The sequence below is a fragment of the Rhinolophus sinicus genome, linkage group LG10 (genome assembly GCF_036562045.2).
Source record: "Rhinolophus sinicus isolate RSC01 linkage group LG10, ASM3656204v1, whole genome shotgun sequence".
Classification (NCBI taxonomy): Eukaryota; Metazoa; Chordata; class Mammalia; order Chiroptera; family Rhinolophidae; genus Rhinolophus; species Rhinolophus sinicus.
Genome location: NC_133759.1, coordinates 104,671,525 through 104,698,417, shown reverse-complemented (window position 1 = coordinate 104,698,417; position 26,893 = coordinate 104,671,525). Strand labels below are relative to the sequence as shown.

The 26,893-nt window shown below is 41.9% G+C and overlaps 1 protein-coding gene across 6 annotated transcripts in view; it reads left to right on the top strand.

Moving 5' to 3' along the window:
• The window catches only part of FBXW11 (F-box and WD repeat domain containing 11), a 101,791-nt gene extending 78,533 nt beyond the window's left edge, over positions 1–23,258 (top strand). For all 6 annotated transcript variants that reach the window (XM_019741225.2, XM_074313896.1, XM_019741238.2 and 3 more), the window contains 8 exons: positions 3,806–3,943; positions 8,369–8,487; positions 10,365–10,614; positions 11,550–11,668; positions 13,492–13,602; positions 14,474–14,552; positions 15,604–15,789; positions 20,860–23,258. In XM_019741225.2, coding sequence (XP_019596784.1) covers positions 3,806–3,943; positions 8,369–8,487; positions 10,365–10,614; positions 11,550–11,668; positions 13,492–13,602; positions 14,474–14,552; positions 15,604–15,765 — 978 coding nt within the window. In that variant the 3' untranslated portion in view covers positions 15,766–15,789; positions 20,860–23,258. The remainder of the gene's footprint in view (positions 1–3,805; positions 3,944–8,368; positions 8,488–10,364; positions 10,615–11,549; positions 11,669–13,491; positions 13,603–14,473; positions 14,553–15,603; positions 15,790–20,859) is intronic.
• Positions 23,259–26,893: the final 3,635 nt, after the last annotated feature.

The following is a 26,893-nucleotide window of genomic DNA, read 5'->3' as shown; positions in this document are numbered from 1 at the left end:
CGTTCCTGGCAGTTGGGTGAGAAGATTTTTTTGGTCCGTGTTCTCCACAAACAAGGAAGAACATCCCGCTGCCATTCGTAGGCCCTGTGATAAGCACTTCCCATGTGTCATCTCATTTGATCCTTAACAGCTTGGAGGAAGCAGATACTGTTTTTCCCATTTTTACAGAAGAGGAAACTACATCTCAAAAGTCCAAGTCATTTGCCAAAGCTACTAATGGACCCAGGTGTTTTCTACCACAATGGGTTGCCTTCCATTTCTAAGGGTCTAGTTTTTCTAAAAAAGACCTGACTTATAAGCATTCTAGTAAGAGCTGAGGTCATGAAATAAGGTGGTAGGTAGTATTTTGGGCAGACATAGTCAGCAGGAAGCGCTGCTTTCTTTTGTGGGTGGCCTTGGGAATGGAGAAGATTGAATTAGGAATTAGACGGTGGCTGTGCAGGAAGGCAGGCCCCTCCCTGATCTGGTTTAGTGTCTCTTTCCTGGAATTTTGAGACAAACTACACTTGTTTTGGGATTAGGGAACCTAGTAATTTTTAAAACGGCCCTGAGTGGGACCTCTAAAATGATCCATCAAGAATTATTTGGCAAACTTTCTCTTTTAAAATTCAGACGTGTGTTAGGAAATTAGGCTCTTTCTAAGCATTGAGAAGCTAAGCCATTTCCTAACTTCCATTTGACTTAGAATGAAAGCCTGTTGTCTAGCAGCTTTTGAGAGGTCCTGGCGACTGGCTCTTACTTAAAAGAGGGAGGTGAAGAGCCTGGCTCAGCCTTTCCACTGGGTGGTGGTCTCTGTCCAGATGCCCTGGGGTGGGTGTGTCACAGGCTGACTGGTGTTGCCTCAGCTCCTCTCTGCCGTATGGCTTTAGATCCAGTAAAATAGACGCAAGCCAGCCAGTTCTAGAAAATATCTCAGAGAAGAGAGAGAGAGAGCATGTGGGAAATTCTTTTTGGTGTGGGGAGTCCCCCACGCCTTCATTTTATTTATTTATTTATTTATTTATTTATTTATTTATTTATTTATTTATTTATTTATAATTGGGGAATATTGGGGAACGGTCTGCTTCTCCGGGGCCCATCCACTCCAAAGTCGTTGTCCTTCAATCTAGTTGTGGAGGGCGCAGCTCAGCTCCAAGTCCAGTCACTGTTTCCAATCGTTAGTTGGCAGGGAGCACAGCCCACCTTCCCATGTGGGAATTGAACTGGCAACCTCGTTGTTGAGAGCCCGTGCTCTAACCAGCTGAGCCATCCAGACTCCCCTCCAGAAGCTCAGTGGCAACTCGTCTTCAATCTAGTTGTGGAGGGTGCAGCTCACTGGCCCACGTGGGAATCAAACCAGCAACCCTGTTATTCAGAGCTCGCGCTCTAACCACCTGAGCCATCCAGCCACCCCACGCCTTCATTTTAAATTTTAAAAGATTTCAAATTCCCATGTGATAGTAAATGGGCTTTTTCTAGTCATTGAAATATACAGAGTAACAAAGCTACTTACTGATTCAATAATATTTAAAAAATAATTGCGTGTTTTAAAACAGAATAGCAATACGAATTTAAAGAACACCTGATGCATGTGTGTGACGTGTTACATCTTCATCTTTGTAGTACTTCGGGTTTATAGCAGCAACTCTGGGCCCCCAGAGGGTGTAGCCTGAACATCAGTGATAATCATTGCCAAGAGTCCCTGGCCATAAGTAAGACTTGTTGCCTTTGTCTGCCTCCGAAGTCAGCATTTTCCTGGCATGCTTAGCATGCTGAAGTGTGTCAGTCACTACCTGAAACTACCTGATTTCTAAATGATTCTAAGCACTGAGTTCAGTTTAAGAAATTCTTTATATTCTGGACCCCTTTTTAAAAAGTTGCTTATACAGATAGATCTGCTGCTGACCTTTACTAGAGGTAGCAGGGTAGGTAGATGAAATTTTTTTGATTTTGCAATGTGCTTTCATGTCTGATGTTTACAAACTCACTGGAGGCGATGCTGCTGGCCCAGAAGCTCTGACTGGGTAGCAGATAGGCAGGCGAGCATTTCCTTGCTCCTGGCATCTCCGTGGCACCTTGCTTGGGAGTGCCATCCTGCCCTCTGTCAAGGCTCTGTACGGGAGCTCTTGGAGAGGAGGGATTGTATTTCCAGGCTCCTGTGCTAATTACTGAGGCCATAAGTGGTGAAACATTTTCCTTTTTAGATATATGTGTGTCAGTATCTCCAGTCCTCCATTTCTCTTTCTGTAAAATGAAAGCAGTAATCTTGGCTTCAAAGTTGTGAAGACTAAGTGAGCTGTAAACCATGTAAAAGCACATAGCATAGTGTTATGAAAGCATGGTACCTAGCACACAACATACAGTGACTTTTAACATTTTAGAGCAATACAGAAGCATACTGTCTTCAAAAAACGAGGAAGTATGATTTGTTAGATGTCAGCAGAGCCAGTAATTAAGTGCTTATCATGAATGAAGATGAGATTTATCTCCTTTCTTTAGCAAAGCAACTAATTAAACTTTTAGCTACTCCTAATTCTACTCCGAGCTAATCTTTTAAACTATTAATACATCCTGAATTCAGGTGTAAACAATTATCCTGGTCCCTGTTGTCCCCTAATTTCAAGGATCAGGAGTTGCCATTTTGGTTGTTCTTGGTGGAAACTTTGTATCCTTTCTTCCTGAAAATCCCCCATACGCACTACCAGAGGTTAGGTCTTCCAGTGTGTTGGGCATGACCCACTTCCTCGTTCAACTTTGCCGACTGGTCTCATGCCACAGTACTGTTTATCTCCTTAAGTCCTGCAGCACTGAAGTTTTTAATCACTCATTTGACACTTATATTTTATCTGGAATTGTTACTGATCTTCTTATGTCCCGTGTTCACTGCCTGGACAGCTAGGACTATACTACTTTATAGATACTGCATATCTTAGTGGAAAAAGCATGGACTCGAGAGTCAGGAAGAACTGGGTATGACTTGTGTGTCCAAGTACTAGTTTTGTGGCCTCGGGCAAATTAAACCCCTTCCTTGTTTCAAAAAGGGAAATAATAAGAACTTCCTTCCAAGGTTAATACGTGGATCATTTAACTCAATAAACATATTGAGAGTATATCCAGTTCTAGACACTGTGTGCCTAGATACTAGTGGTGCCTCCCTTGAAAGCAGCATGCTTCCTGTTGATCATTTAATCCCGTGTCTGTCTAGCAGTTAATACCTGGAATATACTTACATCTCAGTAAGTGGTGCATGAACGGTGAAAGAATGTGACTCCAGGACTGAAATGTGCCATTCTTATTTTAAAGGTACTTCAGTGTGTTGGAAGATTAAAAATGGTTAGCAAATAAATTTTTTTCTATAGTAGTTGGCGTGTAGTAGCACTTTAATATCTTTTCTCAATGATCAAGACAATGCTTTGGATGGAAACACAGGTTGTCAGTATATGCTTGATGTTGGTGGTGGGCTTCTGCCAAATATTTTAATTGGCATTAGAGAGTGACCCAATGAGTTACTATTTATTTGTATGTTTTGGATGCAAATGGCATTCTTTAAACATACCGACTTCTGTCTAGGCCATTTTTTTTCAAACCCAACCCAAACTCATTGGAAATCCTATGATAGTTGCCAGACGGGCAGGGAACGTTTGAGAAAAAACATTGTTGGGCTAATGTCTTACTTGGAAATGAGCAGGATTCCTGTCTACAGACAGTTATGCAAACCAAGATGGGGTATCGGTGGTATGCTGTTTCTGGAAGCAGCGCCAAAGTCTGAAGCCTAATAGAATAGTTGATTCACAAAAACTCATCTGTTGCCTTCTTTTCCCCCTAGACTATAGAATCCAACTGGCGGTGTGGACGACACAACTTGCAGAGGATTCAGTGCCGCTCTGAAAATAGTAAAGGTGTCTACTGTTTACAGTATGATGATGAAAAAATTATCAGTGGCCTCCGAGATAATTCTATTAAGGTGAATGACTGTATTTCACATGTACTATTTTTAGAATTGTGGTGGTTACATGTTAGACACGAGACATGACAATCTCGTCATTGATTCCAGGTCGGTTTATCTGTTCCACTCAGTCTTGGCAGCTCTCAGTGGTTCTGAAGAACTAGGGGCAGGGTACTTTCCTGTACGAACACTAGACCCCTTCTCTAAGCACGCTTTACTTTCTATTTTCTCTATTTAGGTGTGCAGAGACATTATCTCAGTAAGAGCATTTTGAATTATTCTATCATTCACTTCTCAGTAGTAGATAAACGGGATCATTTCTCTGTGTTTAATGTTTGGCGGCGGATCTGACAGATTATTGTTTTACATTGTTTGTAGCTTATTTTCTCATATTTAAGAAAACATTGAGTTTTTTAACTTTTTAAAAATTTTAATTTACATACGGGAAAAATCATTCGTTTTGGTGTAAAGCTCGATGAGTTGTGACAAGCACAAAAATTGTGCTTAACAGGAAAGGAGATACAAAACAGTCGCCTCCCTGAAAGTTCCCTCTTTTGTATTCAGCTCTTCCCATCCTTCCCCTTAGGCACTGGCCACCACTGATCTTTTTCCCTGTCCCTATAATTGTGCCTTTTCAAGACTGTCCTATGAATGGACTCATACAGCATGCAGCCTTTTGAGTCTGGCTTCTTATACTTAGCATAGTGCATTTGAGATTTGTTCATCTGTGTTGTTGCATTTAGCAGCAGTTGATTCCTTGTTACTGCTGAGTAGTATTCCATTTAATGGGTACGCTACAGTGTCCTTATCCATTTACCTGCTGAAGGACATTTGTGTTTTCAGTTTTTCTCAATTATGAATGAAGACACTGTAACCATGCACGCATGTTTTTATGAGATCATAAATTTCAGTTCACTTGAGTAAAAACCTGGGAGTGGGATTGCTGACTCATGTGGCGAGTGTATGTTTTACTTGCTAAGAAACTGCCAAGCCGTTTTCCAGAGTGGCTGTATACTCCATTGTATATTCCCCTCAGCATGTAGGAGAGTTCCTTGTGTTCTGCCTCCTTGGCAGGCCTTGGCAGTCTCCGTTTTTTGATATTAGCCATCTTAATAGGTATGTAGACAGGTCTCATTTTATTTCCCCAATGACTGATGGCAATGAGCATCTTCTCACTTATTTGTGTTTATTTGCCATCTGTATAGTCATTGGTTCAGATCTTTTGTCCGTTTTTTAACTGGGTTGTTTGTTTTTATATTATTGAGTTTTGAGAGTTCCTTCGTATATTCTGCATGCAAGTGCTTTGTTAGATATATTTTGCAAATATTCTCTTCCACTCTGGGACTTCTTTTCATTTTCTTAATATATTTTATAATGCAGAAAATTTTAATTTTGATGAAATCCAGTGGACCAGTTTTTTCTTTTATGAATCATCCTTTCGATGTCATAGCAAAGAAGTCTTTCACTGAACTTTTTGAATCTGTAAATTTATGTCTTTCATTCACCAAATTTCAGAAGTTGTGGCCATTACTTTTTCAAATAATTTTTTTTGCACCAATTTCCTCTTTCCTTTTGAGACTCTAACTACATAAATATTTGGTACTGTCCCTCATTTTTTTTCAGTCTTTTTTTTCTTTTCATTTACTGGTAATTTCTATTAGTCTATCTTCAAATTGACTGAAGTTTTCATCTCTCATCTCTTATGCTATTGCTCCTCATTGAGTGAGTTTTTTATTTCAGATACTGTATTTTGTATTTTCTATTTCTCTGCTGAGAACGTCTCTCTTCTCATTTACATCAGGTATGTTTATCTTTACCATGGAGTGTAGTTACAATAACTGCTTTGAAGTCTTGGCCACAACAACCTCTGGGTGATCTCCAGCTTGTCTGGGTGGATTGTCTGTTCCCTTGAGAATTGATCACTTTTCTTGGTTTTTGTATGTTAAGTAAGTTTGGATTGTCTCTTGGACATGATAGACGTGATATTGTAAAGACTATGGTTCTGCTAAAGTCCTCAGGAGAATTTGTGTGAGTGCGTTTTTTAGCAGGTGGCTGACTGAGTTAGTTACGTTCGGGACACAAGTTCTGCCTTGACATCAACAGAGGGTGCTGGAGAGGCGAGGTGGGGATGACAAGGTTGGGGGTTTGTTCAAATGTCTTTTCTGCTTTTCAAAGCCTTGTACTCCTTTGGGTTTGTCTTGGGCTTGCACTGCTCAGAAGGTGGTCTGAGACTTCATCAGCAGCATTTTAAATACCAGTTCGCTTTTTACAACCTTCGTTATGCAGGCGCGGTCTATCCATTGTGTGCACAGCTCAAGCCATGTGTTGTGTGGCTTTTCATAGAGAATTAGGAGATCTCTCTTTCCACATCTTTCCTCTTGGGTTTCCCTAAGTCTCTCTTGCCCACAGGATTCCTTTGTACCTTTTCTTCAGGGCAGAGAAACGGGGTTTCTCTTGGAATTTTAGTTATCTGTGCCATTGCTCTGCAGTACATCTGCATGCCGAGGGCCTGTCTCGGATCAAAGCCATGTGAGAAAGGAGGGGAAAGGGCCCTCCACATATTCTTTGGCCCCCAAGGATTCCTTTTTCCTGTCTTTCTGTCCGGAAAGAGTGGTTTCTCTCAGAGTTTTGACTGCCAGTGCCGCTAGTTCACTGTGCAGTTCTCTGATCTGGACCCGCCTTTGGCCAAAGCCACAGTGGAAAGAAATGAGAAAACAAGCAAAAAGAATGATAAACACCCCCATGTGGATTGCGTCTTCATATTTTTACTCTTCCATGATCCACTTGCTCTTTGCTCCCTCCTCCCCTCACACTTTTCAAAGTCCTTGGCTAGTTGCTTTTGTATTTGTCTTGAGTTTTTAGTTATAATCAGCTAAGCAGAGAGTTTGTAGTGAACATTCTCCATCCTGCATCCTGGCCCTGTTTTCTATATTGTTTTACTTGGGGCGAGTTAAAGATGTTTTTGGGGTTTTTTTGCTTTTTTGTTTTTCATTTAAAAAAAAATACAAAATAGTGGAATTTCAGTAATTCAGATAACTTAGGGCAAACAGAACTCTGAATATATCGCATGTAAACAACCTGTTCCACTGGTTTCCTATATGTTTGACACATTTCCCAAAAGGTATTCTGTGGATATAAATCTAAAGGATGTTAGTTTGAAGAGCAATGCCCTTCAAACAAATTTAGAAAACACTGCATGCTGTGTATCTCCTTTGAAATTCATAGGGCACAGTAGCGCATAAAGGCTCTGAGAAGTCCTGCAGTAGAGACACCCAGTGTTTCCCAACTTCCAAAACACGTTTGGCCACAGAACTCTATTTCTATGTAACTTATCGATTTCCCTAACCTGTAGCTATAAATATACTCTAGAAAGAGTGACATATGTTGCTGTTTAGTCTTGGCAGTTCTTTAAGGAATAGATAAGGATGGTTTATAAGGACCTTGTCAAAGCATAGGCTGGCCATGAGCTTGCATTTCATTTACACTGGATGTGTTTCTAAAGAATTCTCTTAACGGCGGCGCACCCAGGTTTAAATTAAGTTACATTTGATTTATAAGACAGAGCACTAGAGCAGAAATGCACTTCAGAGAGAGCATCTCAACCTCTACATCCAGCCATCATTCCAGTGGTTGAAAACGTTTTGGGCTTCCTTCTGCATCAGTCCTTGGTCACTGGTCAGTCTTTCAAAATCACTGGTTCTACTAGGTCAGAAATTAAAAGCAAGCCTTGCTATTTTATAGAAAGTCCCTTAGCTGTCTATGGTACTGCAATATCTTGGCCATTGGTAGTGAGCTTTAGGGACACTGCAAATTATGATACTCGTGCAAGGGCAGAGACAGTTCTACAGAATATATTTTAACCATCCAAAAGAAGGGAGAAAAGAGCATTGAGAGTACAAAACTAACTAGTATTAACATTTTGCTTCCTTTTAATCTATTTTTTCTTTTTAAAAATGTATACTTGTTATGTCAGTATATAGACGACTTTTATTATACTTTTTAAAAAAACACTGTAATAAAGAAAGCTTCATACTTTCTCATTAAAACTTGTATGCGTCATAGTATACGTTGAAATTTTTCAGAAATGTTGAACATTTTTCAGTTAAAAATTTTTGTAAACAGAATGGATTGAGGGGTATGCATTTTTAAAGGCATTGTTTTCCAGAGGGTAAGCCAGTTCTTCTGGTAGAGTTTATTTTAAAATTCCCCTTATAAGGCTGTTAAGTATAATGAGTACAGTACTGAGGGGGCAGAGTAAACAAAATAGTACATCTATTCTGGAAGTTATTCAATATTGCTTCTTTTCATTTCCCACCTGTTTGATGTTTAACTCTTATTTACTGTAAGCAGTTTGTGTTATGTTACGATTCAGAAAATAAGGTGAGTCAAACATGTATCAGAACGTGAAATACTAAATCACTGTGGTTGGTCTTGTCTCAATAGATTTGGGATAAAACCAGTTTGGAATGTTTGAAAGTGTTGACGGGCCACACTGGCTCTGTCCTTTGCCTCCAGTATGACGAACGTGTCATTGTGACTGGCTCTTCAGACTCTACGGTGAGGTGAGTGATGTGACTTCACTGGTCTGCCACTCGTGTGCCTTCCAGGGGGAGACTGAGATTCACCTTTTGTGATGTGCACACACGTGCACTCTGTGTGGTTTTGTAGGCTCTTTTTCAAAACGACTGTTGGTGTAGGTGCATTTGAGCTAAGTTGGTAGGAAAGCCCACTTTTGTTCAGGTCCTGTTCGCATTGCCCCATAGTATAGAGATGGCAACGTGCTTACCCATAAAAGCACATTGCCTGGAATTCGGCTAGCTGTCTCCTCCTGGAGACCATGCTCCGGAGCAGAGAAGAAGGCAGGTGTTCTAGGAGTGGAGGGCAGGAACCTACAGGTACCAGAAGAATCAGAACAGCTGTTGGCAGAGCCTTTTGAGGGCCACGGAGTGTGTGCTAGATGTTTTGTAGACTGTTATCCTATTGAATTCTCACATCAGCCTTTCTAAGTAGGGAGATGTTACCTTCTTTTTTTATAGATGTATTAGGGAACCGGGATCAGAGAGGTTAAGTAATTTGCTCAGAGTCACATAGTTAATTTTGAACCTTGAATTTACATTATTCAAGACTGACTTTATATTATGTCACCTTTCCAGTAATGGAGACACCAGTTTTCAGATGCCAGCCCTCGAGCAGAGTGATGAAGCTGGGAATGTCAATGTCCCCTACCGTGTTTCCCCGAAAATAAGACCTAGCCGGACAATCAGCTCTAATGCATCTTTTGGAGCAAAAATTAATATAAGTCTCAGACTTATTTTATTATAAGACTAGGTCTTATATAATATAATATAATGTAAGGCCGGGTCTTATAAAATATAGTATAAGACTGGGTCTTATATTAATTTTTGCTCCAAAAGATGCATTAAAGCTGATTGTCTGTGTAGGTCTTATTTTCAGGGAAACACGGTAGTAGATGGGAAGCAGTGATGGCTGCTGGGAAGTTGAGAGTAGGAAGGAAGCACTATTGGGATCTACCCCTAAACCGCCAGAACACACAGTCCCAGTGGTTTTGGACTTCGGTGTAGTGAGGAGCTCATCACAGCCTGGAGATCATACAGTGAAGCCTCAGCTGGACTGCTGCTGGCGTGGGGAAGGCATGTCACATGGAGGGGCAGGCGACGGCTCTTTTAGGCTGAGTCGGAGGCTTGAAGAGGATTGTTTTACGGGCACACCTGAGGGATTGCGGTAGTCACCCTCATGCCTAGTGTCCTTTCCCTGACTCGGTGCTTCCAGGCTGCTACTTCTGCCATATGTCATGTCTCAGCCTTAGAAGCCCCAGTCTTTCCTCTGCGTGAACTTGTCCTCCTAGTAGGAGGTCTGGGTGACAGAAAGCTGACATGAAAGAGCTGCCCCTAAAAACCCTATGTCTCAAGATGAACCAATTGGGAGACACTGGCTTTGTCCACAAAGCAGTTGGGTAAATAGATGGGTATAGGGATTGACTCACAGTCCATAGATTCAGAGGCCTGTCAAAAGTCAAAAAGAACCTTAAGCCTGGAACTGTCCTCAGTTCCCCAGCCACCAACTCTCCTTCCCCCATCATCTCAAACTCCTTGCAAAGTCGACTTACTCGAAGAATCTCTTTTTTTTTTTTTTGCTGTCAACACAAGCCTGCAAACACCATCCCTGAATCCCTGACTATTCAGTAAACCTAAAGCTGGGAAGTACCAGAATTGGCTTTCTTTTTTGAAACCATCCCAACACTTCTCAGCAAATAGAGAAATTGATTTGGTGGCTCCTTTTAAGCATATACTGAGGTGTCAGGTCCCATTCACCCAGTCCAGGTAAAGGCCACACCTCTTGCCAAGAATGGGCCCGGAGCACAGATGCCAGAACCTTTTCCTGGTTGTCTCCTAATTAGCACTGTGCTTTTGTCCTCTAGAGTCTGGGATGTGAACACAGGCGAGGTTCTGAACACGCTGATCCACCACAACGAGGCTGTGTTGCATCTGCGCTTCAGCAATGGCCTGATGGTCACCTGTTCCAAGGACCGTTCCATCGCTGTGTGGGACATGGCCTCTGCCACCGACATCACCCTGCGCCGCGTCCTGGTCGGCCACCGTGCTGCTGTGAATGTTGTGGACTTCGATGATAAGTACATCGTGTCTGCCTCTGGGGACAGGACCATCAAAGTAAGTCTGTCTGCAGTCAGACATGATTGCAAATATCTTCTTCCACCTTGTGGGTGGTTTTCACTTTCTTGATGGTGTTCTTTGAAATACAAAACAATTTTAATTTTGATGAAGTCCAGTTTATCAGTTTTTTTCTTTTTTCTTTTGTGCTTGTGCTTTTGTTGTCACATCTAAGAAACCATTGCCTCATCACGGTCACAAAGATTTACTCCTACGTTTTCTTCCAAGAGTTTTATAGATTCAGATCTTACAGTTAGGCCTTTGATCTATTTTGAATTAAATTTTCATACATACAGTGTGAGGTAGGGGTTCAACTTCATCCTTTTGCACATGGGACATCTCGTTATCCCGTCCAACCACAAGTGCAGCTAGTGAAATTATTCCGGGCACTGTGGTTGCTGTGTGTCTCCTTATTTGGCTTACAATATATTGTGTGTCTATGAACATCTACGTCTTGCAGATGGTTTCACAAAAAAGGGATTATTTATTCCACATTCATAATATTAGGAATGATGTGTCAAAACAAATGGAGCTGTTCAAGAAACTGTGCTGAAAAGAGGAGGATGTGAAAGGTGAAGCTTTTTCACATCAGTTACATTGAGTTTGACATATCAACTGGCACAAAATACAAATCTGGCCCGAACTCTTCCCTGTAGGCAAATGAATGTCTGAACCATCCCGGAGATAATCTCTTTAAGAAGATTTCAAGGCTTGGAGACTTCACAACTTCTTTCTGTGTTTCATTCCGGTTGCAGTACTCAGCAGCCTAGGAAATTTTATGCTGTCCAGCCTGGCCCCCTGCCTTCCAGCCCTATTTCATAATCAAGTATTTTGATCATTCCTAGAAGCTCTCTTTTTTTTTTTTTTTAAGGTATATTGTGAGGGGACTTTTCTGCATTCGTTCTTAAAGAATATTGCTAATTTGTTATACACAGGTCTGGAGCACGAGTACCTGTGAATTTGTTCGGACTCTGAACGGGCACAAGCGAGGCATTGCCTGTCTCCAGTACAGGGACCGACTGGTTGTCAGTGGATCATCAGACAACACCATCAGGTGGGTAGAAGTCGGAGCGCCACCAGAGTTGGCCGCCTGATTTTTGCGTAGTGTTGACTCGTCTCCCGGTCCTGACGCTCAGAGATTCAGAGTGTTTGGGGGATGCTTCAGACAAGAAAACTTCAGGCAACTTTTATGAGTCTGTTTGGCTCTGCATTCTAAAGGGGGTAAACTGTGTATACGCTGCGTGTTCTTCCAAGATTCCCCCAGTGCACAGGGTTTTATAACCCAAGAGCACTTAATACCAGACCATCAGGACAGAAGAGGCTCCAGGTGGCTCTGCTTTCTCTTACCTGCGTGCTCTGGCTCCCTTCCTTCCTCACAGACGGGCGGGGACTTTATCTGTCTCTCCCAAGGTACCTGTTGGTCATTTATTTTAGTTCCCTTTTTTCTTCCCAACACTCAGTGTCCTTGCTTTTTAATAACTATGACTATCCTTAAACACTTTATATCTTATTAAGAACTTGCCTTAAATAGCTATTTAATTATCCCAAGTCATTTTCCCACTGTCCCAATATATGCTAGTAGCTTTTTTATAACCAAATTCCCTAATGTTTGGGCAGAATGAAGATTGGGCTCAAGATTATTTCAGAGAGAGAGGGAGGGAAGGAAGAAACGAAGGGAGGGAGTGGTGGAGGAAGGAAGGAAAGATGGAGCTGTAGCTGCTATAAATTTCCTTTATCATTTTAAGTTTTGAGATACTATAAAAATCAGTTTTGTACTTGCATCTTGGTTCTGTTGTATTACTTAGTATTTCAGCAATAAAACATGCCTTAACTTGTTCATTGGAGTTCTGAGGTTTTATAAAATAGTAATGTGTGTTGCTCTACAGTTTATTGACGGGAAGCCCTTTGGAGCCCTAGTGGCGGTGCCGAAGGACCATTCAGAGTAGATCAGAGAAGCCATCATCACTGGCAGTCAGGAGATTTGCTGAGGGTGGTTGTGGTAAAACATTCATTAGCTGCATGATAGGAGCCACTGGTGGAGAGGCTAAGAAACGGTCATTGTAGCATTCATTTGCTGACTTGGTTTTATGCATATTTGTTGTGACCTCTTTTTGCAAGTAATGTAGAAAAATCAATAACAGGAAAAAGCTCTTTATTTCCAGAATTGTTATATAAGTCATATACAGAGAAAAGGCTGGATATAGTCAGTGGGCTTGTATTTCCAAGACTCTGCACATATCTAACGAGAGTCTCCCATCGTGACCTTGCAAACTGGACAACCCCAGTGTGCAGTGTATCTAGGAAGGGGTGTCCCTGAGCCTCATAGGAGAGGGGACCACCGTGCTGGTTCTGACCTCAGTGGGCCTCATGGGCTCGGCTAGAAGTATGTGGGGGGGGAAGCCGAACTCTGGCTGTATGTGTTCCCCCCATGCCGCGGCCAGAACACACTTTTTCTCTTTTACTGCCTGCAGTCCCTAGCTCCCCCAGAAAAGTCCTTCCTAGACCATTTGGCTACATAGTTTCATCAACTCAAAGACATCAAGAGAATGTCTAGGAACTAAATATAATTGAAGTTTCCTGTTTGTTGACCTTATTTAAATAGTAACACACACGTGTGGTTTTTAAAAGTTTCAAACTACATGAAAGGAAATACAATGAAAAGTGAGGCTTCCTCCCAAGTTAGTGTTTAAAAACACACCAATGTCCTAAATGTACGTATGTATCTTTGGATGTGCATAGTGTGGACTTGGGAGTGAGATATTTAGAAATAAAAAATTCCAGAAGAGTGCAAAGCACATATGGGACAAATGTACAGAACTTGAGGGCCGTGTGGTCGTGTGTCGGAGTCATTTCACAGAGATCTCTTGTTCATTCAAGGCTCTGGGATATCGAATGTGGCGCCTGCCTGAGAGTTCTAGAGGGACATGAAGAATTGGTCCGATGCATCCGGTTTGACAACAAGAGGATTGTCAGCGGGGCCTATGATGGGTATGCATGCACCCCACATGTTCAAGTGCACCGCTGTAACCTTACCAGGACGGGGGACGTGCTGTGTGTTAGGCGGCTCGGTGTGCCAGGTCCCATGCTGGGACCTTCAGTGCGATGGTGGATGGCAGGTGTCAGCCCCGGAAAGACGAACTGCCATGCTCCAGACCCCACAGTAGCAGAGCCTCTGGGCTCCTCTACTTGTGCTTTGAACCGTTATTACAAACTCAGGGAAGGGCTTGGGTGTGCACGAATTCAGGTCTTTGCCCTAGCCCTTAACCCAGGCTTTCTTTCTTTTTTTTTTTTTTTTTTAATGAATTCATTGATAAATTTCTTTTCCCTTTTTGATGAATTGATCAAGTCCTCTTTTAAAAGCCTCACAACGTTTTAAACGAGCAAATGGCAACTGTAAACCCTTCAAGATGACCTTATATATACCTCACAAAGGGGTCAGTTGGTCTGTTTACATGCCTATTATTAACTTACAGCATTTGCTTAGTTGGAGAAAGGTATCCTTGGAATTTCACAGAGAGCCCTAGCTTCTGTCAGCCGCACCTAGTCAGCCCTGGAGAGGCCCTGATGAATGGACTTGGAGACAGACATTGTCAAGTCAGGAACTGAGTTAGATAACCTGAAGTTGTTTTCTTGTCTCCCTTCAGACAATATTTCTTCACAGTTTCAGCCATTCTGAGAATGTTTAGGTCCTTAGTTTTTCCAAAATCAAGCATAATCAGTGTAAAGAACTTGTAAAAACATAAGCATGTTCCCAAGAACTTTCATGATAGCCAGTTCAGATGCCTTCTGTCAAGGAAATGCTTGACAATATTTAAAATGTTAACTTTCCCACTAATTGCAATCTTCTTTTTCTTTCCAGGAAAATTAAAGTGTGGGATTTGCAAGCTGCTCTTGACCCTCGAGCCCCAGCCAGCACACTGTGTTTGCGCACCTTGGTGGTACGTGACCTGTTGAGACCGAAAGTGGTTCCCGGTGCTGGACGATGACCACCTACAGATAGACCCGCCTGGGTGCATCACTAGAAAGCTTGTGTCTTCAGAGAAACGCACTGTTCTGTTCATTTTGTTTAGTCAAAATCAGAGCATTTTTGACATTTCCATTACAGCACGCTCCTTCCTCAGGAGCATTAATACAACTTACAATATGGAAGCAGCCTTCCTCGTTTATAGGTAGACTGGTTTTCTCATAGAGCACAAAGAATTCCCTTCCTCGCTCCTTGGGCGATTTCTTAACATGGGTATCTGGTTATGTTAGACTTTATAACACAGTACATTTTTGTATATATTTTGATGGAATTCTCCCTCGGTCTATATAGTCTCTGGATTATTGCTTTGACATAAAGGAATACTTTATATGTTAATGTTGTTTTTGCAACTCTACCAAGCTCATTATTTCTAATAGTCTGCTTGCTTTTGTTATATTTTTAAAGAGACCGGTGTTTGAAAATATTGATGGATTTTTCTTATTTTCAGTAGTTTTACCTTTTATTTCTGTATCTGCTTCTTGCATTGACCAGACCATGCAGAACTCTAGTTAGGGCCATTCTTGTTTTCTTGATTTTCATGGGAATGCTTCTAGTAATATTTCACCACGAGTTTTGATGTTGGCTGTGTTTTGAGATCGATAGTTACTCTTGGTCATGTTGAAAACACTACACTTCTGGTTCTAGTTCTTACAGTGTATCAAGAATGGGTATTAAATATTGTTGTTTGCCTTTCTAAGACCTTTGTGATTCGATCACATAGTTTTTCTTCTTTGACATATTAATGGGCCAGGATCTAGGATATAACATGTAATTAAAGAACAGGCCTAGAAGGAAAAGCAGAGTATTGTTTCCCAGGTTGAAGGGCAAAAGCTCAGTAAGCTTTGCAGGGTTTTTAGGAAGCCTGGGTAAGGACCTGCGTTTTCAGCCTGTGCCAAGTCCCGGGTAGTAAGGTGTGAGGAATGGTAAAGGTCTCATTGTATTCATCAAGCTGTTATATTTCACAGGAACATTCTGGACGTGTGTTTCGGCTACAGTTTGATGAATTTCAAATCATCAGCAGCTCTCATGATGACACTATTTTGATTTGGGATTTCTTAAATGTGCCTCCCAGTGCCCAGAATGAGACCCGTTCTCCCTCCAGAACATACACTTACATCTCCAGATAACAGTCTGCACTTTACCCGTTTCAGGTGAGTACTTCCTCACTTTCAATTCTGCTGATTGAATTCACTTGACCTCTGGGGACATTTTGTGATTTGGTTTCCTTTCTTAGTGATAGGAACGAAGATGGTTGTTAGTCTTTGTTAGATGTCTCAACTTTACAGAGCGCTAATAGAAGGCTAGATCTTTACAGTCTCTTCAAAATGAGATCTAAATTGTAATCCTGGTGTATTGTGTGTTTTTGTATTGGCTGACAACTTGGTTCCTGTTTTTAAAAACTATTTTCCTAAATGGTTTCCCTGTCATACCTACCAATATAACACCAGTAAACCCTTCAGTTTCTGTTTTGGGATGCAAGAATCTCTTTTTTCTCTTAACTTTCCTGTCTTTCAATTCTCTTTCATTTAAAAAAGAAAATCACCATCAACCAAACGTTCAAAATTACCTTCTCCCCCCATCACAATTCACCCACTACTACCATTCCTTAGAAGAGGATTCAAACAAAGGTGTTTGTTGAGAGAGCTCCTAAAACGCGCTCCTCATCCGTTAGACACAGCAGGTGCTCTGGAAGCAAAGTCCTTTGCTCTGGCTACAGGAAGAGTGAGAGCCATGATAAGCATTGATGGTGGCCATGCTCTGATAACTAAGGGTGTCCAGCCTTGAGGACGAGAAGCCTTATTTGGCTGCATCCTAGGAACCGATGACCCTGCTCTTCTGGAGCAATATTCCCAACTCGGAGAATTTTGCAAGGGAGCCAGCGAATTCTGTGCACGTTAAACTTTGGAAGATTGAATAAATATTTTTGTACCTATTTGTTCTACTGTGTATATATGCATGTAAAGACTGGTTAATAAAATTCATTTTTATTTAAAAGCATTACTTAATACTCAGTGGCTTTTCATCATTATGCACTTTCCTGTTCATTGAATATTAAAAAATGTAAGGAAAGTCAGTGGGTAGAATTGGGGATTTTTTTGATGAAAAGATGGGGAACCACTGCCTGATTTTTTTCCCCCCTCACCACAGCAAGTTAAGAATAGTTTTTTTACACTTTTACATATTTGAAAAAATTAAAAGAAGAATAATATTTCGTGGAACGTGAAAATTATGTAAAATTTCAAATTCCAGTGTCCATAAATGAAGTTTTATTGGAATATAGCCATGCTCATTTTTATGTATTGTCTATGGCTGTTTTCATGCTTCAAGGGCAGGATTGAATAGTTGTGACAGAGACCATATGGCCTGCGACATCTACAATGTTTACTCTCTGGCCCTTTTAAGAAAAAATGTGCTGACCTCTGGTCTTGTCTCCGTTCAGTCTATTCGTGATAAACCAAGGGTCTGCAGCAGGAATGGCAGAGGCTTTTTCTTCGTGCCAACTCAGTTTTATCAGTAGTGACTGGCTGGAGTGCTGCCTTTGGAAGGATTCTGGGATCCCAGGTGGACCCAAAAGGACTACAGTGCCGTGATGAGTTGGCTGTATCTACCTGGGTGTAGGGGGCGGGCCGTAGTAGTGGCCTGTGAGCCACATCTGTAGGTGCTGCTCTGGTCTCAGGTGTGTTCCTGCTGCCTCTTAAGATGTAACCATGTCTCTTGTGCTTTCTCTCCAGAGAGATTCTTAGTAACTCAGTTGAGAAATCCATAAGGCAGAATTTTTATATTTATTGAACAGAATCTTCAAATAGACATAGGCAATTACAGAGGAAGAAGGCAAGAATCTCTTGATAGATTGTTCCTCCCCGTCTCAACCTTCTTTCCCAAAAAGCCTAAGGAAAGTAAAGGGAAGGAGGACTGGGCCCAAGGGAAAACTGATTTCCGTCGTGGTCTTTCTTCGCCCTTTTCAGCCAACCCTCCATCCTGCTACCACCCATCATCTTGGCCCTGCCTCTGCCATCCTCTGCTTCAGGGCCCTCTGTTGTCTTCAGGGTCAAGGCCAAACTACTTAGACAGGAGTTTCAGCATCTAGCTGTTACCTTCTGTCCTGTCTGCCACCACTCCTCCTCCCCAATATCCCCTTATTTCCTCCCCCAACTCCAGTGCTCCAACCAGGGTGAATTCTATTTCATTTCTTTAATGACACTTCAGTAGTGCAGCCCTCCACCACCTCCCTCTCGCTGCGTGTGTTATTAGAGCTTTGTAGACACTGCCACCCCTTCGCTTCGTCTGACTAAATTTATTGTTTGGTGTTACAGTGGTTTGCACGCCTGTCTCCCTCACAGGCCATGGAGCCCCTGTACTGTGTCCAGTGGAGGGGCGCCTCGTGTGTTAGAAGCGCTCGTTGACGTTTGTTGAGCAAGTGACACCCAGGGCCAACATGACGTATTTGTGCTCTTTTTTCAAGGCCACGCATGAATTTGCCCATAAATAAATGTGTGTGAAACTGCAGTGCACTCATGCAGTCACCTTCCGCAAACATAAAGATAATAACCCAGTAAAAAATGAGAACATGTTGTCTAAACTGGCGTAGCCAGCTACTGTGTATGTTCCCAACATAGGCAGGTACCTAGGTGCACACACCTCCCTCTGCCCTGCCCCTTTCACCTTCGCTATGCCTCCACTGTTGTTTAATCAATTTTATTGAGGTATGATCTGTGTGAAAATAGATCGTACCCATTTAAAGTGTACTGTTTGGTGAGTTTTTACAAATGTATACACCCCAGTGACTACTTCCACAATCGACATAAGAACATTTCTATCACCCCAGAAAGTTCCCTCATGTCACCTTTGGAATTGAGCTTCTGGAATGGACAGGCTCAGGGGAGTGGATGAGTCACAGAACACCCTAAGTGTACCTCTGTTGTGTCTTGGGCAGGTGTTTAAAGAGGCGCGTGATAAAATTCAAGACGTCCGTAATATGTTTGTCCCCCCTCTGGCGTATTTAATAGATGAATTGTAGAAATGTTCATCAATTGGACCGTTTTATATGTTTCTTAAAAGTGCCCCAAAACAAGATTCCTTTGGTCAAAATAATGATCAGCCACGCTGCTTCTCTCATTGGCTGTGTGGAAAGGACACTGGGCCTCTTCCAGGGCCCCCTCCCACCCGTTACAGGGACCCTAAGAACAGCTGCCTTATTATGATCCACAGTTGTAAATCAGTGGAAAAACCTTATCTGCTTTTTAAGCAGCACAAGCAGTGAAACCTCCAATGTGTTTGTCTCTTCAAAGTGAATTACTTTTGACAACCTTGGCAGTCAACTTGATAGATTTTATTGCTCTTTTCCAAATACTTTTCATTTATTGTAACAGGAAAAAAAATTATTACCATGTGATACTGTAAGATTTATACATAATAAGAAACACTACCCTAATGATGATTTAACCTTGCAGTAAAATATTCACCCCGAAAATATTAGGAAGAGTATTTCTGTGTCAGGAAACTTAGCAATAGATTTATTTGCTGAATCATTTTTTTTAATTACTAGCTCCTAAGAGCTATATATACAGTAGTTCTCATCTTTCTTAAAGGAAGGTGATATAAGATCATTATTGGGAAATTAGGGAAAAAAACAAGATAAGCCAAAAGAAGAAAATAAACTCCAATTCATGGTTTCACCATTGTTAACTCCTTTGTATATAACCTTTCAGGCTTTTAAACATATGTTTGATAACACACATGTCTTAAAATGTTTTTTTCTCTTCGTGGTGAAATTGGTCCATATTAATAATGTCAATTTAGCCTCAGTTGTCACTCTTAATGGTAAAATAATATTTGGTTGTTTGGATATGTCCTGTCAGATATTTATGTTTCCCCGCCACCTGTTAGCTATTCTAAAACATATTACTGATCGTTTTTTGTGTTTTGTTTTTTTAGCTTAATCTTTGCCCATCCCTTTATTACCTCTGGACAGAATTGTGGAAATGCCTAGAGTGTGTGGGTTAAAAGTTGTGACGTTTGTAGACTTGTGATCCATAGCGTCACGGTGCCTCCAGAAGAGCTAAATCAGCTTCCATTCCCACCAGCAGCACTTGGGAGGACATACTTGTTATCGCTGGGTGTTCCTGTTTTAAAAATAAGTCAGCTACTCTTAAATATCCTTTATGGGAAAACAGTGGCAAATGAAGTTGAATCTTTCTTGAACTCATTGAGAAGCCTTATTTGGATTCTTGATCCTTATGAAAATTGACAACGTTTTAGGAAAGTTGCCTTTAAAAAAGCATACAAGCGTTTTAAAAAAAATCTCTCCTTACCTCCTCCCTCCCAGTAGAATTGTAGACCTGAGGGTGACTTAGATCTTCTAGGCCAGTGATTTAGTGCAGTGGTTGGAAAGGGTTGTGATGCATTAGTTATCGTGAAATCATTTTAATGGAATTTGAGTTTGTTGTGATAAAATTTAGAATAGAAAATGTCAGCCCACGTTGTACATAGTAATGAGAAGTATTGTTTCACGAATGTTCTGCTTAGGGGTGTATGGGCATGTGTGTATTATATTTAGGTACACGGATGAATGTAGAGACTGATTGAAATGTGTACCTGACTCATTCACGATCCAAAAACTATGGACCATTCAGTAGCCTTTTCCTCTACACTGTGTTGTCCTGTTATGAATGACTTATTTCAAAAAGAAGTAATTTCTGATGATTAGCATTCTATTTAGAATGGATACTTTATTTACTAGCTTTGCATATTTCTGTCTCATGACAGTGAGTGCTCTCAGGAGGAGATGAGACAGGCCATTCTAGGCTCTGGATATCAAAACATTATTCTAAATATAGAATCTGATATTAAGCATATTTTGTTATGTGCATAATTTTTAGCAGCAGTGCTCAAAGATGGTGGGTCATAGGGTCAGGCATTGTTTTGAATCCCTCTCTCACTTAATGACTAATGCTTTGAACTGAGACTTAGTTGTCTTGTTTGTGACGTGAGTATAATAGTTTCTACCTCATAAGTTTGTTGTAAGGTTTAAATAAAATGATGCCTGGTATATATAGTGCGTTCAAAACAACTTGCAGCTTCTAGTTTTGATGCTAACTATTTGAAAAGCAGTAATGTGTTATGCGTGCTCAGGAACGTGACATCTCCACGTCTAACCAGAATATCCATCCATACTCCCTTTGGTGGTTTTTTTTTTTTTCCTTTTGTTTTTTTTCCTTCAGGGTTTCCTAGTCTTGAACTACTGGCTACATGGCTACCAAATGCCTAAGGGAGTTCTTCACAGCTGAGTTATGAAGCTGGAATTGGTTCTAGACGCTGGGTAGATGCAAAGCAGCCTAACTCTTCAAGTACCGACATTTCTCACCTCCGGTTCCGGCCTCCACTCTGAGAAGGATACCTTAGCTTCACTGACTACAAACAAGTAGGACAGAAGACCATTTTCTCCCCCAACAGTGAAAAAGATCTAATGCTTCACGTGTAAAGTATGCATATAAAAGGAACGTACAGTCTATTTCCCAGAAGTAAATCGATAGTCAAGAGAAGACTTGGCCTCTAATTTATATGCTTTGCACTTTGGTCTGATACTAAGAAACAGCATCTTCTTCGGTGAAATTTTGGGTGCCAAACACCTACCCAGAATGTCCGGGGCTTTCCTTTTCAGAAGTTAGTGTTCTCCTTTTGACTGTCCACATCGTGCTGATTCTGCCTTGTGTTAGGAACATGTTGGACAATGGAAAATTCTTCTGGATTGTTTTAATAATATTTTTTGGATTACACTTCCTTTCTGTACCATTTCATTTAATTTAAAGGACTATAATCCAGGTTATATTATCTCCCAACAGGTAATATAGCTCTTTTCTTTTATTAACTGTTCTCTGTACCCAGACCATCTCCTGATGTTTTGTAGAGTAACACCTTTACACATGGGCTTGCCTCCTAATTTAAAATACTGTATCCGCATGTAGATATAATGTACATAACAGTGTAACCTCAAGGTGGCTGGAGTCAGGGCCCCCGTGCCAGAGACACTAATACAGAGTGTGTTCACACTTGGCCATGGGCCGGCTCGAGAACCGATACCAGGGTTGACGTGGATTACCTAGAACCCTTCCTGCAGTATTCATATGGTGTTTTTATTTTGTCATTGTCATTGTCATTGTGTGTGTGTGTATGTATGTGTGTGTGTGTGGTGTGTTTTAATGGGAATCTTGTTTTAAAATGTAATTTCTAGAGTTTAACACAGAATGTTTTATTTGTTGTGCAGTATATACAATAGAGAGGTACCTTACAATTTTTTTTTGTTCTTTTCCTCGTAAGTCCTCCTGAGTACTAGTGGTCACTTCCCATAGTATTCATTTGACTTCACTGTCCCAAATCATTATTCTGTGCGTTAGTAAGTAACCCTGGGGAGGGAGAACAACAAGGCCCTACCGACTGGGTTTCCTGGCTCTAGAATGCCCCCCCGGCCTGTCACACTGGTCACAGGCCCTGCTTGCATGCTGGAGCCCGGGTACCAGGCTGGGCTGGTTCTGAGGCCCACCTTGAGCAGAAGGGTCCTCCTACGCGGTGCGGAGCCCCCAGCTTGTGAATCCCATCCTGTCGTCCTCTGCTGTCATCTGCTGCTGGGGCCCTGGCAGGTTCTCAGAGCCCCCAAGTGCTCGGCAGCCCGAATGTGTGCATGGCACCGGCATGGGGGCCTGGCATGGGAAGGACTTTGGCATCCGGCCGCTGGCGCTCCCTTTCCCTTGTTCAATATTAGGTTTGATTTGCCCCTTGCCATTGTTTCCAAAGATCAAAGAATGTCAATAACATTTTAAAGGACCAATAAGAACCTCCTGTTAATTAAACCTCTTCCCGTGGAAGCACACTCTACTACTCAAGGGAAGGTCCCTGGGCTCTGTTTGTCCTTTGCATTGAGAACGGTGTGGGGATCAATGTGTGTGTATGTGGTTTGTTGATCAGCTTGGCTTTGCTTTTCCCCTTTTTTAAAGAAATACATCCTTCCCTCCATGTTACTAAATTAATTTCTATTTTTTGAGAAGTTGAGTCTCAAGGTGTAAAAAAAAGAAGCCTCCATTCATAAGGTAGATGTTGTAAGCTTGACAGCAGTTGTGAAAGTGATGTGACTTGACCACTCTTCATCTTACCGTTTCACTAGCAAACTGCTTCGGAGCGCCCGGGGGAGGGGCAGGGTGGGGCGGAGGCGATCTTCTGAACGAATGGACTTTTTGTTGTTGGTTTTGCATGTTTCATATAAAAGTTCTTGTTCCTTGGGCGATCATAGCCTTGGAATATGCACACAACCTTTGAATTGTGCCTACTAAGTTATAGCAGGGGACTTCGGCACCCAAGGAATTCTGACTTTCTGGGATTATAGTAGTAATTCCCAGCCATACTCTGGACTTTATTTTGCTAACCATAATTGAGCAACTGTAAATTACTGCTATATTAATGTTTTAAAGCACTGGGATAGTCTAATTCTAACTTGTAATTATGTTTGCCAATTATCTGTTTGAAATTAATTTGTGTCTGAACAGCTATTGAAACTGTTAAATTGTACAGATATTATTCATGACAGCTTTGTACTGTGGAATGTGCTTAATAAAAAACAAAAAGTTGACCTCTGTCCAATAAATTGCTAAGTAATGTCTACAGATCAAGTATGAGCGTTATACAGCCCATCGAATCCGCCTTCACGCAATTGTTACTTCAGCTACTAATTCAAAGCCAATAATACCCTTAATAAAGTGTTGCAATACTCTGATGTTCTGTTAAGACATTTTTCAAAAAAAAAAATCTGTCATGTGCTATTAGCAATTCAGTGACATACAATTAAAGTTTATAGATTTAAAAAAATCATCTGCTCTGTAAACAGGTTGAAAGCAAACTGCTTTTGGCCTGTGAGAACTTCGTGTGAAATCATGCCCGTCCATGCCCTGGGGTTTTTTGCTGAAAACTAACCTTATCCTCAGGCACTAGGGCTAGTTCAGAACTCTTCCCTCCAAATTTGCTTCCCACAAGTACCGCACTGCTTCACAAGTTACTGTAAAGATAGGAAAGTGGCCCCTTAAATGTCCCCTGTGGCTCCATGTGAGTTTACTTCTGGTACTTGGTGATGGAGAGGTGAAAAGTGCATCTGCAGCTGGTCCCCTTACACATGGGACACGGAATTGCTCCTTTTCACGTTTGCAGCTTCACACATCGCTGGTTGAGTGCTAAAACAGGAAGAATACAGTCAGCATTTGCAGGATTCTGCTCGGAAGTCTTGAGAAGTAGCAAGTCTTCTGGATAACTAGAGTTCCCCCCATTAATCAACTGAACTGGTAATGTGGACTCTAGGGATGAAATTTGAGTATTTCTTATACAGTATTGCCCCCACCCTTTTTTCTTGTAAAAAGAAAAAAGTTTTAAAAATATGTAACGTGCATATGGTTAAGAAAACCAATTTGGAAACCCTAAAAAGATGGGCAGAAAGTGATTCTCCCGTTTGCCCTTGACTTTCAGTCCTCCCATCATTGTTAATTTCCCATATCCTATGATGGATAATACTGTGTACAGAAGAGGGTGTGTATGCATATATGCGCGTGTGTGTATATATATCTGCGTACACAGCTGAATAAGTCATGGTGCATCCTTGCGGTGCACACACATCGTGCCCCCCACATTTTAACATTACTCGTGGCAGCATGCTGTGTGCTGTGCTGCACCTTGCTTTTTCATCTGATACTCTTTAGTCCAAGTCATTCTACCTCATTCTTGCTCCTGGCTGCACGGGATTTGGTTAGAAGGATGTACCCTAATTTGTTTAGTTAGTTCCTTGAGGGTGGAGTTTTAGGTCGTTGCTTGCCTTTTCCTACCCTTTTTCACAGGTCTGCCCATCCCTGCCTGTGCTCAGCATGATAAACTGTTGGTGATTTGGGCTGAGCCTTAAGAACAGCTGTCCAGCACCGCTGCAGAGCGGGAAGAACCTCAGCTGTTGGGTCATCACCTCTCCGGTCTCTCCTACCCTGCATAGTTGCTGTTCAGTAAAGACTAGTTTTTTTCTTCCTCGATAGGTGAGGTGTTACTGCAGGGAATTCACAGCTACGAATTCATCCCATATCAATAGGTACTCAGGTTTTGTAGAGCTTGGATACCATGTTTTCCCGAAAATAAGACCTAGCTGGACCATCAGCTCTCATGCATCTTTTGGAGCAAAAATTAATAATAAGACCCGGTCTTATTTTACTATAAGACCGGGTCTTATAATACCCGGTTTTATATTAATTTTTGCTCCAAAAGATGCATGAGAGCTGATTGTCTGGCTAGGCCTTATTTTCGGGGAAACGGTCTATATCAGAGACTAGTGTGCTTTGTTATAGTGGCCTATTTTCTAGTTACTAAGAAGTGAAGTTGAGTTGTCCGGCTGCTATTCCCGTTACTAATTAGCTGTGTGGCAATACCCACTTTTGGGTCTTAGCTTTCCCGGGGATAAAAGACAGTTTCACTAGTGGAAGTCCTGGAGGGCACACGGCCCAGCTCTGGACAATCTGGCCTTATGGGAATGCAGACCCAGTGATGGCAGGTCTGCATTTTCAAGGAAAACTAGAAATCCACATTATGTAGAGTTGGGATTTTATTTTATTTAATGAATTCCTGGGGCACCAGGTTCCCCCTCTGAACTAACATGATGTTAAGCATTTCTGATAGTGACCTGTTGAAGCATTGTGTTCAAGTTTGGCGACTGAACTCCTGAAGAACAGAAGAGATTCCAGAAAAAAGGAACAAATGATATGCCTTGTGACAAAGTGACCAGCACACGGTAATCACTCAATAGTTTATGAAAAATGACCAAAAAGGGGAGGTATTCAAAAAGACAAAAGAAGGAAAAGGAAGGAGCCAAGAGCTGGCGGCCACAGTCTTCACTCACGCGAGTGTTCAGACCAGCTGCCTGCTTTTGTACTGGAATTGAGTTCACATTAAAGCAAGGCAGGATTTCAGCCTAAAGTTGACCAGGTCTTCCAGCTGGGGGCTCCAAGATCTCTGAGCTCCAGCCTGTTTGTTGTACAAAGCTGGGTCTAAAACTCTACAGATACTCAGTAAACATCTGTGGAATGACTTGAGCACATGACTAGGTATTTACTTGCCCAAAGATGGGATGATGGACCCTGCACAGCAAATGCACTGAAATCCTAATTCAGTGTTTTGAAATTGTTACTGGTTATGTGGAGCCTGTGAAAGAATTATCGTGCAGTTCATAAGTGACTTCTCTGTGCGTGCAGGGTAACCTGGAAAGCAGAAGCCTATAAATAGAATTGTATTGTTTCCTCCCTTTCAGCCTTGTGGCCCATCTGCTCATCCTGTCTGCAGGAATTGCTTAATTGTATTTCACAGAGTAGGTATGTTCCTGCTTGGCTGGGAGAACCCGGGAGTGGCAACGCTGGACTTCACATGTAGTGGGGCATGCATGCCTTAGGAACAGCTTAAAGCTGGTGTTCTGGGGAGATTTTGTGAGGACAACTTAAGCTCCCTCTGCCCTTCCCCTCCTTCATCGATCCAATGGACCGTTCTGTTCTCGGGCGCTGTGTTTTCCTCCCAAACACCCTGTAGCTCTGGCGGTTGGATATGGAACACTTAGAACACCCAGCCTTTGGATGTTGATTGAGACCATCCCATGGGGTTCACTCGTCTACTGGATGGCAGAGGAATGCACATGAATGTTGGGGCCGCAGACCTAGCTTGGGATTGGAGCTCTGCCTAATTGGCAGCAGGCCCCGCAAGCAACGCATTCCTGCCCTGAACCTGAGCGTCCTCGTTGAGGAAGTGGAGACAGTGTTTTAAGATCACTGTAAGGATTAACGGCACAATCTCAAGTGCGTAGCACAGTGCCTGGTACGTAATAGGCACTTGGTAGCTCCCGCTAGGGCATTTAAACATACAGAGCAGAATGTCCGGAACAGCAAGATAGAAGAGTTAGTAGGGTTTGGGGTGGTGGCGATGAGACAATGTTCAATGTGCTCAGGCAGCCTGGGGCCTATCTGAGCTTCTTGGGACATGCAGGAGCTGACACTTGGTCCCCAGCGAGGGAGGACCTGTCCCAATGAGAACTGAAGTTAGTAACCAGGGCCTGAGCTATTCAGTGGGTGGAACAGAGGGAGATGGACCAGCTGAACCGTGTTTATACCAAGTTATTTTTGTTCATTTGTTATTAAGGATAATTCAGCTTTAAAAGCGGTCAATGTATTATATATCCCAGGAAGTGTTTCTGGGAAGAGA